At 34.9% G+C, this 13,223-nt stretch overlaps 1 protein-coding gene across 1 annotated transcript; it reads left to right on the top strand.

Moving 5' to 3' along the window:
* Window positions 1–899: 899 nt before the first annotated feature.
* On the top strand, window positions 900–12,542 carry LOC120156854. The gene is made up of 19 exons (XM_039168120.1): window positions 900–1,130; window positions 1,938–2,058; window positions 2,139–2,366; window positions 3,411–3,497; window positions 3,598–3,687; window positions 3,779–3,905; window positions 4,615–4,715; window positions 5,419–5,587; window positions 5,850–5,971; window positions 6,443–6,571; window positions 6,651–6,749; window positions 6,876–6,933; window positions 7,017–7,092; window positions 7,167–7,296; window positions 8,979–9,136; window positions 9,342–9,411; window positions 9,522–9,716; window positions 11,489–11,582; window positions 11,706–12,542. Exons 2-19 carry the CDS (start codon window positions 1,984–1,986, stop codon window positions 12,536–12,538), a joined length of 2,841 nt encoding a protein of 946 aa, XP_039024051.1. The 5' UTR covers window positions 900–1,130; window positions 1,938–1,983; the 3' UTR covers window positions 12,539–12,542.
* Window positions 12,543–13,223: the final 681 nt, after the last annotated feature.

The following is a 13,223-nucleotide window of genomic DNA, read 5'->3' as shown; positions in this document are numbered from 1 at the left end:
TACAAATAGTCCTTCAACTATAGGATATTATTTTATCGAGTCTCCCGACTATTAAAAGTTACCAATGATCACCTAACTATTCATATATTTCCAAACTCATCATTTTTCGTTAAAAAATTAACAGTCGTCTGAGCTGAACGTTAACACGCAGACTGAAATATGATAATTGTTTGAAATTATGAGATGAAATTTTTAGTATATCTCAGTCAACATGTTAACATCCAACTCACACAATCATTAATTTTTTTAACGAAAAATGATGGGTTTGGAACATAATGAATAGTCAAGTGACTATTTTGAAACTTTTAAAAGTCAAGGGACTAAAAAAACTTTCTATAGTTAGGTTGGAGACCATTTTGAACTTTTAATAGTTGAGAGACTAAATAAAACAATATCTTATAGTCGGGAACTATTTGTATGCTTTATCTAAATTATTATTATACCATGACATATCACTATTTTCATTAATTCGATGGTCAAATACAACAAAAAATGACTAAAATAAAAATAAAATGTAAAATTAAGTATGATTTTAAGAAAAGAGTTGAGTGACTAAAATAAGAAATCGGAAATAGGTAGATGACCAAGTAGATAGTTTAACCAAAAGGAAAAAAGACAAAGTCAAGAATTTGGTTTATTAGTTTCCTAGCAATTCATTAGTGTTGGGGTGAGGCCTGGGGAAGGAAGCGAGTGAAGTAATAGGCACGCCGTTGAACCGACTTAACGGCTTGGATTGGATTTCGGCATTTCTCATCCAACGGCTAGATATCCTTCCCTGAGATTCCATGATATGTTCAATTTGAACGCAACGACAAACGATTGGTCGTCGTCTTTGAAAAAATTTGCCTATAACGTGGTCAATCTCCGTCGATTTGGTTTGGTCTTTGCATCTATAGTTAATTAATTTTAAAAAGAAAGTGGGTACCCGCGGCTGTTGAAAAGGGGAAGCAGATGGAGATTCTGATGCCGAAACCACCGCCAACATAGTTACGATTGTATCGATCGTATTCACGGGAATTTTGTTGGTGTTGATTGGCTTGGCTTATCTTTTTAAGTATTAATATTAGTGCTGTTGTGTACGCTGCCGGCTTGCTCTTTCCACTACTTTCCTGTTTTTGAATTCCGTTTCGGTAAGTACATGTATAAATATATATTATACAGGCACGTACAAAAATGCATTTGCCTGGGCGCTTATTGTTGCGAATTGCTTATCTATTCAATTTATTGTAATTTTAATCCGAGCGTGTTCTTGTTCACCCTTTGATGTGCTTGCAAAGGAATAGTATTAGTAAATAATTTATGTAGGGAATTCCAATAGTTAGCTGTTGTGCGTGAATTTTGAAGAAAATTGTGGAAAATGATTTTCATTTCATTTCCTCCGCGACTGCCCTGGTAATTATGTTTCAAGGATAGGAGAGAAGACTGGTGATATGTTTGTAGTTATCTGCTTTGTTGCCTGAATCTCAACACTACTGTATCTCAGAGTCAGACATTAATTTTGTAGTTAATTATTGATTTCTTGTAATAAGCTATTTCCCCTTATATTTAGTAATAAGCTATTTCCCCTTATATTTAGTTATCTTCCAAATAATGATATAGATATTAGTATTACTGAATGAGCAAAAGATGTGGTTGTGTAGTAAATTCAAGCTTCAGTTGATGGTTTAGATGCATCCGGGTGTAGCCGTGTATGAGTAGAGGATGATGAAAACAGAAAAGTCAAATTAGTTGTACCCATAGATGTTGATAAAATGCCTTCATTTTACTCCTATGTGATTTTTGTTGACAAAATGACAATAATTTAAGTTTGTATCCTATATTCACAAACTTTAACCCTTAGTGGTTTTAAACACTTGGTAAACTTCCTACCCATCATCTGGTGTTCGTTCATACAATTGTGTCTGTGGTACAATCTGATCACTCTTTTTCTTCCCCAGAAATCCGTGAACTTCATTATATTGGCTTCATTTTGCTCCTTGTCTGATGGGGTGGGGAAATATTTATAGAAGACGTTTGAGAGTATTCACAGTTGCTTTGATAATCTACTTGGATTATAAGGTAAAATTTATTGATTCTCACTTCTACTCTGGGTTAATGCTTGGACAATCTAATTCACCTGCATTCTACTTTTACTGAAGGTTGTGCAGCAAAGAGAGAAATGGACTAACAAATCAAAAAGAACTGCTTTATGGGAACAGGCTCACGAGCGCAATGCTAGGCGTGTTCTCAGTTTGATAATAAAGTTGGAAGGCTTATGGGTTAAACTTGGGCAGTACTTATCTACACGTGCTGATGTGCTTCCTGAAGCATATATATCCCTTCTCAAGCAATTACAGGACTCTCTTCCACCTCGCCCCTTAAAAGAGGTAATAGCTCTTTTGATGCTTGGAGATCATTTTTTCACCTAGTGTTATCACTCTGACTATGAACAAAGAAAGTGGGATTTAGTGGTTTAGAAGTTGTCCTCAATTGCCTATCTGCTCAGTTGATCTGGTTTTGAGGTTGTTATTATCATATGATCTCACTTTGTAGTTCATGTATCTAAGTATTACAAAGTATCTTATGGTGATGACTGATGACAAGTAATATGATGGTTTGCCAACCAAAGCTATGGAAGCTGTCCTGCTTAATTGGGTTTTAGTCACCATGTGCAGTGTAATGATCGATGTTATTGTCAGGTTGTTTTCAGTGTGCATGTATGCCACCATGACTGGATATATATGTAGATTTCCTAATGCTTTTGCTTATAAAAATTAACTTATAGTTGAAATATTATTAGCTTGGGAAGAATTAAGTCTTATATATATGGCTTTGGGGATCATCACAATATGCTCAAACTAGTTGGATTTTGCCACAGTTATCCATTTTCCATTTTGTTCGAGTAAAGGCCATGTTTGTAAATTATTTAAAGAAATCATTATGCAACTGTTAGTAAAATTTTATTTCTGAATTTTAATTTACATGTAATTTTGAATATTTTTAATTCATGAAAGACATTAGCCTCTTTATTTCAGAGAAGGATAAGAAGGATTATGACTGGCCATGTTTTCATGCTGAGTGCTGACCACAATACTGGCAAAGATATATTTTTTTTTTGGATTTAATTCGAAGATTTTGATCTAGAATTCCATAAAAAGGCCGTACTAGAGGTAGCTTGGTGCATAGATGATCTCCAAAGGCTTCAATAAATGAATTGTAGTAAAATCCTACTAAGATGCGAATAAAGTCGCTGAGGAGTAACATGAAGAATAATGAAGTTGAAATGTATTCATGTGTAACTTTCAATTGATTCTATACATATCTATTGTTCGATGGAGAGTTTATATATTATTGTTTTTGTTTGTCTTCCCATTAATCCTTCAATATGCATTTATTGACTGGATTTTTTTTATAACTTTTTATTTGCACAGGTTTGTCAGACTATACAAAAGGAGTTTGGCAAGGCTATCGATGATCTCTTTGCTGATTTTGTGGAAGAACCTTTGGCAACAGCATCAGTAAGGAGGACCATACTTGTTTTTTTGTTCTTCTGAGGGGAATTAATTAATTTCCTTCAAAATCTTGTTGACAAATGAGGACATATTTTCTTCTATGCAGATTGCGCAAGTCCATCGAGCAAAATTAATCAATGGGCAAGAGGTGGTGGTTAAAGTTCAGCATGAGGGTGTCAGAGCAATCATTTTGGAGGTTTTTATGCTTTGGCATTTTAGATTACGGTGTGTAAAGTAAGAGTTACTGTCATTATATGGTTGTTGGACATGCTTTTTTTTTCTTGCAGGACTTAAAGAATGCAAAGTCAATTGTGGAGTGGATAGCTTGGGCAGAACCACAATATGACTTTAATCCAATGATAGATGAATGGTGCAAAGAAGCCCCAAAAGAGCTTGATTTCAATCAAGAAGCTGGTATGCACTATTTAACATGGTTTATCCTAATCTGATTTAGTTAGTTGGGAAAAAGTTTAATCATGGAAGTGAAATTTGCGAAGCTTTCAAGAAGAAAATTGATATTACGGAAAGAAAATCCTTTTCTGAATTTTGTATAGTTCCTCATCTACTTTGATTTCCAGTGGATCAATAGGTTAATGGTTCTTCTTAGCAGTTGATGCATCACTGGGAATGTCGGTTGTACTGGTGATGGCTGTTGATGTTGTGTTCAGTGACAGTAGGGAATAGTGACATTCGACTTTAAAATGGCATTGGGAATTCCTCAGTAGGTTGCAACTTGGTGCATGAACTGGAAAGTGAAATTGTGGCAATAATGCTGGTCATGGTTGAAAACCAGTGAGAAATAGAAGTTTCTTTGCATGAGCTGCATAATAGTAATGATAATATTGGTAACTGTTATGTGGTGACATTGGTTTAATGATGCTGTCGCAATGGTGGCTGGTTGGAATTGGGGAGATGGAACTCATTAAGTTTTATGCTAATACTGGATTTGGGCCATAAAAATACCGAGGTCAAAAATAGATAGATGGACAAGTCTGGTTTTATGAATTGTCTGCTTTTCCTTAATTCCTTCTTCTGTCAAGTCATGCAAATATATTCTCAGACAACTTTCAATTTATTACCTTCTATCCTCCTTTCATTGTTGTTATTTCATTCGTCTTTGTAGAGAACACTAGAACCGTGTCTAGAAATCTTGGCTGCAAAATGTCACCTGGTGAGAGCTACTCTTCCAACCCTGTGAACGTTTTGATTCCAGAAGTTATTCAGGTATATTCTGAGCTAATCTTTGAATGTGAATAATGTTCTTTTATATTCCAGAGGGTTTGTGATCTGCAATAGTTATGAACTATTAGGATTTCCATCATCTGAGAATCCAAATATATTATTCTTCTGGTATCATGATTTGTCTTGTAAATTAAAGAGAGGTAGCACTGGAGTATGAAAGATCTGGCAGTGGAAATAATTTTGGTTTTGTGACCATGTGGAACTAACATGTAAGGACAATACATATGAAAATTCCTTTAGACCAATGACTCCTTAAATTGTTACCTTGAGGGTCAAAGAAGCACCTAGATAATTTGAAAACTGGAAAAGCAGAAGTTACAACTGGAAGTTCTACATTAATTTCATTATAAATAAAACAAAAATCAACTAATGTCATATCTAGATATATAGGTGTTTTTATATATAAAACAAATCACGAGGCTTTCATATCTGATTTTAAATGATTTCTTTTAAACAAAAATGTTATTAGCATCATCGCTTATCTTTGAATTTGCCTCACTTTATAATGTCCGGTTCTTCTTGGAATGTGGTAGAGAAATTACTAGTGTGCATGAAAATTCTAGTTTTTCCTCATGGTTTTACCATTTATCTGATTAGCATGCAAAGATTGTTCCTTCATTTGTGGGTACATGTTATCATTTCAATTCATAAAAGCTCACTCTGATCATGTTGGCTTTAATGACAGTCAACCAAAAATGTTCTCATCTTGGAATACATGGATGGAATTCGTCTGAATGATTCTTCATCTTTGGAAGCTTTTGGTGTTGACAAACAAAATATTGTTGAGGAAATAACTCGTGCATATGCCCACCAAATATATGTTGATGGATTTTTTAATGGTGATCCCCATCCTGGTATTGCTTTTTGTCTCTTGTCTTGCCAACTATGTTGATGAATTTTAAATGGCTATTCTCATTCCTAGTTATATGATCCGTTGTTTATAATCTATTTTTCTATCATGTGTCTATATATCTATATATTTATCTATCCATCCACATAACTTCTTTGGATTAATTTCTCTGTTAAAATTATTCACCATGTTTATTTCTGATCCTCATGATGCTACTTGTGATTTCCCCCCTTTTAAAATAATATTTCTTGTTAACTTATTTGCAGGAAATTTCCTTGTAAGCAAGGAAGCCCCTCATCGTCCAATTTTACTTGATTTCGGGCTTACAAAAAAAATATCAAGCTCTATGAAGCAAGCACTAGCAAAGATGTTTTTGGCTTCTGCCGAGGTTTGTGTCTCTCTGTAGTACGTATATTTTTGCATTCTTTTCCTATAACTCATGGTTATCTGAAATTTAGATCATTATGGAGATAACTGATGGCTCAATATTTGTCCTTGAGCTATAATTTTACCTTATTTTGTATTCCATTGCTTTACCATTAAACACGCATCTGATTCCTGTTATACGTCTAGTCATTTAAACTTTATTTTTATCCTTGTTTCTTTTCTTTGGACTTCCAATTTGAGGATTATGTTCTCACCCTATTTCATATAAATAATATTTTACTGGTCTTGGCAACTCTGTACCTTCAAATATAATTTAGTTCTTTAAATTCTTCATCTTTGCAAGGTGAATATTTATGTCAGATATTGTTCCCCGTCCTGTTTTGAAATTTCAATTATACAAACTTTTTTATTGTGCCCAGCGTGGTTGAAATGATTCCAATTGATAACGAAATAATACATCACTCTGTCACAGGGTGACCATGTGGCCCTTTTGTCTGCCATGTCAGAAATGGGTCTCAGACTGCGCCTAGATATGCCTGAGCAGGTTATGGAGATAACAAATGTATTCTTCCGTAGTTCTACACCTGCAAATGAAGCTCAGGTAAGTATCCACTACTTGCCTCTGAAAATGTTTGTCAACTTCTCCAGGTTCATCTAATGCTAATTCTTTTTGTATGAAGCAAAATTTGAAATCTTTGACCGAGCAAAGAGAAAAGAACATGAAGGTTATACAGGAAAAGATGCAGCTCAACCAAAAAGAAGTTAAACGTTTCAACCCAGTAAGTTTGTTTCTTTGTTTTCTTTTGGTGCTAACCATGTAAGTCCATTTCATCTACTGCTATTATTCCTTTGGCATTTCCATTAACAATTCAATCCATCATTAACCAAGTAAGATTTATTTCTAGGTTGATGCGTTTCCAGGTGATATTGTAATCTTTGGACGGGTTTTAAATCTTCTGAGAGGTCTGTAATAGTAATTCCTACCTTCGCTTTGTATTAAATGATTGTGATCTTTCTAATTTTTCGCTTATGTTACTTAAATTCAGGACTCTCATCCACTATGAATGTCCGCATAGTATATTTAGACATCATGAGACCATTCGCTGAATCTGTTCTTCAAGGGTGAGTCTATCTTAAAATTTACAAGGTCAGGTTTATAAAAACAATTCTCATGTTCAGTGTGATTACATTGTCAGAAACATTAATAGAGGACCAGCGGCAAATGTACAGTGGATCTACAACACACCAGTACATTCTGATGTAGAGGCCAAGCTGAGACAGCTCTTAGTTGAGTTGGGAAATAATGATAAAATACTTGGGATCCAGGTCTGCACCACTATTCTCTTATTACTGTGGTCTGATGATCTTACAATTCTCTGTTTTTCATTTTCTTAATATTTTATATGGCTTCCTTTATTGCACTACTGCAGTACTTAATAATCAAGCTTGATGCCTTGCCTATCATTATACGCTGTGGAATTTCCCTCTTCTTTTCCACTCTTCTTATGAAGTGATTGTTTCAACCCAGTTCTTTCAATAATTGAGACTGTTTATAGGCATTTGCAACCCCCTAGAACTTATATTTCATGTAGTGTAGTAGGACTATATAAATCTTCATAAGTATATTCGATAGGACTCGAACATGCTGTATTAAATTGTCCCAAAAATATGTTGATATCTCTAATGTATAGGTTTAACCTACTGCACCGTGCATATTTTCCTGGGAAAGCATTTGGGATTAGGTTGTTTTATTAATGTGTTTATGATATTTCTGCAAAAATGAACTTCAGAGAGTGGGCTTGTATACGGTTTGCAATGTAAATTGTAAATGTAATAATGAAATACGTACTATATATACAAAATAGTTAAGATTAAATATGTTTATGTTTTTGAAAGGATATAATAAGATGAATTTCAAATTCACAAATTCTGACAGGTCTTTCCAATTCATCACTAAATAGGTATTTAATAAATCCATAAATTTGCAACAATCATGATGGTCATATTTACACGTGTTTTATCACGCAATTTAGGGTCTGTTTGTTTGGGGGGAAACCAATTACGGAATTGGTTTCCCCCGAAATCCCGTGTTTGTTTCTCGTAATTCGTTTTCCGGAAAATGTTTTCCCGTGTTTGTTTCACATAATTCGTTTTCCGGAAAATGTTTTCCAGTGTTTGGTTGAAGGAAAATTGGTTGGTCAACGTAAAACATTTTCCTGATCAACAGAATTTCCTTTGTGTTTTCTGGAAAATGACTTACGGTCTGATTTTCCGTAAGTCATTTTCCGAACTTTTCACTTCAAAGAATAAATACTCAAAATAATTTTATTTTATGAATCTAATATTAATAAAATATTTTAATATATTTTTAATCAAAATATTAATTATGAAAATATTTAAAATATAATTTATTATTTTATTATAATATTAATAAATATATTATTATAAATATTATATTAAAAATATTTTATTAATAGTAAATTCATAAAATAAAATTATTTTGAGTATTTATTCTTTGAAGTGAAAAGTTCGGAAAATGACTTACGGAAAATCAGACCGTAAGTCATTTTCCAGAAAACACAAAGGAAATTCTGTTGATCAGGAAAATGTTTTACGTTGACCAACCAATTTTCCTTCAACCAAACACTGGAAAACATTTTCCGGAAAACGAATTACGTGAAACAAACACGGGAAAACATTTTCCAGAAAACGAATTACGTGAAACAAACACGGGATTTCGGGGAAAACCAATTCTGTAATTGGTTTCCCCCCAAACAAACAGACCCTTAGAATCTATTAGAACTCGTTCTTGGATGGACATTATAGATTTGATAAAAGAAAGAAATAAGGGCAAATCTTTTGTTATATATTTCGCTATAATGTACATCATACTTATTGTTGTTTCATTATAAAATAACTGCTAATCTATAGTCATATAGGTTATGCTTTAGTTTAAAAGCATATTAACTTGAGCTGATTCTGATAATATTTTCAATTTTTATCTCAAGGTATGTGCATACAAAGATGGGGAGGTTATTATTGACACTGCCGCTGGAGTGCTTGGAAGATATGATCCTCGCCCAGTTCAGCCTGATACACTTTTTTCTGTCTTTTCTGCGACAAAGGGTATAGCTGCAGGAATGTTACACTGGCTGGTAGACAATGGGTAAAGTTCAATGTTAAAAATTTCTTTGCATGCACTATCCTGTAAAATCCAGAAATTAGAATGTCAGCAAAGTATGCCATGTGCAGGAATAAGTGTTTTAAATTTCAAGTAACATGCAACTTTTTTCTTAGAAGATATCTTTGAAAAAAAATCAAATTTACGGAATTTTTTTGTGGTCTCTAATAAATGATACCTTGTCTTGCAGAAAGCTCAAACTTGAAGAAGATGTAGCAAATATTTGGCCAGAATTTAGAAATGGAAAGGAGCACATAAAGGTTATAAGTCTGTGCATAAAAGCCTATCAAGTTTGGATAACCACTATTTAAAATAAGTATTTTAAAATAAGTATTTAAATATACTAATTCCTTGAGTTCTTCTCTTTCAGGTTCATCATATACTTAACCATACGTCTGGTTTGCATAATGCATTGGCTAACCTTAGAGCAGAAAATCCTTTGCTAATGACTGAGTGGGATGAATGTTTGAAACGAATGGAAGCATCAGTACCTGAGACTGAACCTGGGAAGCAGCAGTTGTATCATTATCTTTCTTTTGGCTGGCTATGCGGTGGAATAATCGAGGTATTTTCCCATGCTCACTTATTGAATTATGTCACTGTACCTCAATGTATTTAAGATGCAACAAAAAGGAAAAAAAGGGTACTGATAGTGAAGTTTGAGATTGAAGTGATATTTTCCTTCGCATTCCCATATACTTGATTGAGCATTAAGATTTTTAATCATACTACATTCCTCCTACGAGCATTCTATTTAATTCCAGTAAGAAACCTATTTGGGAAGATGAAAAGGTTTAAACGTTTCAATATTGTTGGGGATGAGTGGAGCTATATTGCTCCGACTCTTCATTTTTCTTAAAGAGTATTGTTGTCTGGCACACATATCGTATGTTTGTCTGGATATGACCCTCCAAGGACCCCAAAATTCGTCAAAAGATCCTATACCCTAACACAAAGCCAAAACCAGGAGACCCACTATTTCTAGCCCTGAGTTTTGTGATTGTAAGTTCTTTCTCCTCATTAGGACGAGACTACTCCGTACAACAAGTAGTAGTACCCTTTTCTTTCATCTCCAATCTTCATTGCTAACACAACATTGCTCTAATTAAACTCGAGAAAAAGTTTAACATACCCGGCTTTCACTAATCACTCCAGAGTCCAAGTAATATAAGAGATTAGAGGACTATTGGAGTTGGTAGTCATGAGGGTTCACTATTCACATAACTCGATTGCTTGAATTTGTTTTTGGGTAAACTACGTAAATGGTCACTAATGTTTGAGTAAGTTTTCGTTTTCACCACTGATGTTTCAAAAGTCACAAATCGATCACTAATGTTGTCGTTTGTTACAAATTGGTCACTCGACGTTAACAGATGTTAACAGGTGTGACGGAAAACACAACTGGCTCGTTAACTGCTTACATGGACTGGGTTGACTGCAACGTTGAAGACCCAAAAGCCTTCTACGGTCACCTCTTCTCCCTTTAAAAAACCCAAGCCCTAAACTTAATTCAGGGTTTTTTCATTCCTATCTCTATTTTTTAATTTTTTTTCTTCTGAAAATCGTAAGAAAAGAGAAATCCTGTGATGATGGAAGACTCCGTTGATGTTCCGCTTTGCAACTGTGGATGCCCAACTAAGGTTTTTTTTTTTCTATCAAACCCAAAAAAAGCTTACCATAAAGCATAGCGTTGTCCCCCTTGCCGAAATCTCCATGTAAGTACGATGGTTTCTCTTTGCTCGTTTTTCTCACTACTTTTTCTCTTAGACAAATGGAAGAAGAAGAAATCGTTTTTCTCACTACTTTTTCTCTTAGACGAATTGAAGAAGGAGAAATGGTTATGGAAGAAGAAGAAATGGGTTTATGGAAGAAAAAGAAACGAGTTTATGGAAGAAGAAACGAGTTTATGGTAGAAGCAATGAATTTATGGAAGAAGAATGGTTCAGAATGTTAAATGAAACACATGATCCCCTTATTAATTAGGGTAAACTACACAGTTGGTCACTAATGACGAGTGACCAATTTGTAACAAGCGATAACGTTAGTGACTGATTTGTGACTTTTGAAACATCAGTGATAAAAACGAAAACTTACTCAAATATTAGTGACCATTTGCGTAGTTTACCCTTTGTTTTTTTATGTTTGTTTTTCTTGATCTCTTTCTCTCCGAGCCGTTAAATGATGCCTTTTCCAGTAACACACTTCATGCTTCCTACTTGATTACTCGTTCCTATCATTATAATATTCTTCTTCCTAACATTCTGACTGACTTGAAATTGTAGGATAGCTCACTCCTTCATATAACGTGGTTTTAATTTATTTGCTTGGGTGAAACAGCATGCATCTGGGAAGAAATTCCAGGAGATTCTTGAAGAGGCTTTCATTCATCCTCTCAAAATTGATGGCGAGCTATATGTTGGAATTCCTCCTGGTAATTTAAACTCCTTTGTATTCTTGATTCATGATGTACAAATGCCTTCTTATTCATTGCTTGCAGGTCCTGTTCACCTTTCTCAACATAGTATTGATGCCTTCTTTATGTACTACCATCCAGGTGTGGAATCTCGACTTGCTACACTGACTATAGATATGGATGATTTGAAGAAGTTCTCGGAAATGCAAAATCGACCTGAGCTGCCATCGACTTTCCAAGTAAACAACTTTGGTGAATTTGCAGAATACTTGCCTGCTTTCTTTAATATGCTTAACATCCGTCGGGCTATCATACCTGCTGCTAATGGACATTGCTCAGCCCGTGCACTTGCACGCTACTATGCAGCCTTAGCTGATGGTGGCGCGGTACCACCACCACATTCCTCTGTTTCAAATCCACCACTTGGAAGCCATCCCCATATCCCCAAATTTCCTTCGAGAAAGATCCATGAAAAGCAAAAGGGTAAGGTTGATGGAAGTAATGATATTAGGCAAGGCAGTTATACCAAGATCGCGGATGAGGACGAGGAGGATGATGTAGAGAAGTGTATCAGAAGCAGCAGGGGTATAGGGGAGGGCATTGCAAATAGAGAGAGGTGGGAAGGTCCTGAAAACAAGAAGATATTTTCAAACCCCAGGGTTCACGAGGCATTCATGGGAGTAGGTGAATATGGGAATTTGTGTTTGGGAGATGGGACATTTGGACTAGGATTCAGGAGGTTTAAATCCAAAGATGGGGACGGGACATACACTGGGTTTGGCCACTCGGGAATGGGGGGATCAACAGGATTTTGTGATGTAAGGAACAGGTTTGCCATGGCTGTAACTGTGAACAAAATGTCATTTGGGGCTGTCACTTCAAAGATTGTAGAGCTAGTTTGTTCCGAGCTGAATGTGCCATTGCCGGAGGGGTTGTCAGGCTCTCGCGATATTAACAGACCTCTGATTAATTAATTTTAAGTTCTGCTACTACCTTATTATAATGATCACTTTCCTTTGTTTATATAAGAGGAAATGGATGGACAATAGTATGCCATTTTTGTATTTCTTTACATACATTTAATATAATTAAATTTTCATATATTTATATACATATTAGTTTTGTTGTTTGCTTTTAGTAGAATGAAAAGGCTTTGATTCAATGAGCGAATACCCCTGAAATTAGTATAATCTTTCTAGGAATTCGTATACCTAAAAAAATGCACGTGGTATCTGTCGAAGACACGAACACAAACACAGCAGAAGACAGTAGCACACGTGCGACAGTCAACAAGAGAAAAAAAGAAGAGAAAAGACGATTCAAATGTATTTCTCTTCTCTTCACTTATCCAAAAAAAAATGTATTCAGCCAATTAATAGAGTTAAAAGTTACAATCTGGTACTCCGTCCATCTGCTCAATTCAGCCGAACCAGGAACTTGACCTTCTGTGCTCCCTCTATCTCATTTATCACTTCCATTTTCCACTTCCGCTTCTGCTATTCAAAACTTAAGATCAGAATTGCTTATTGATCTTAGAAAATTCTTCCATTTTTATGGAAATTTGAAATTTCTCCTTATGTTTTAATTTTTCACTCCTCGAAAAAGAAAAACAACTTACAGGCTTCTACCGACACGTGTATTTTAGGCGAGGGGAAAAGT

Source organism: Hibiscus syriacus, unplaced genomic scaffold, assembly GCF_006381635.1.
Source record: "Hibiscus syriacus cultivar Baekdansim isolate YM2019G1 unplaced genomic scaffold, ASM638163v2 tig00111238_pilon, whole genome shotgun sequence".
NCBI classification, from domain to species: Eukaryota; Viridiplantae; Streptophyta; class Magnoliopsida; order Malvales; family Malvaceae; genus Hibiscus; species Hibiscus syriacus.
This window is presented reverse-complemented; position numbering and strand designations above follow the sequence as displayed.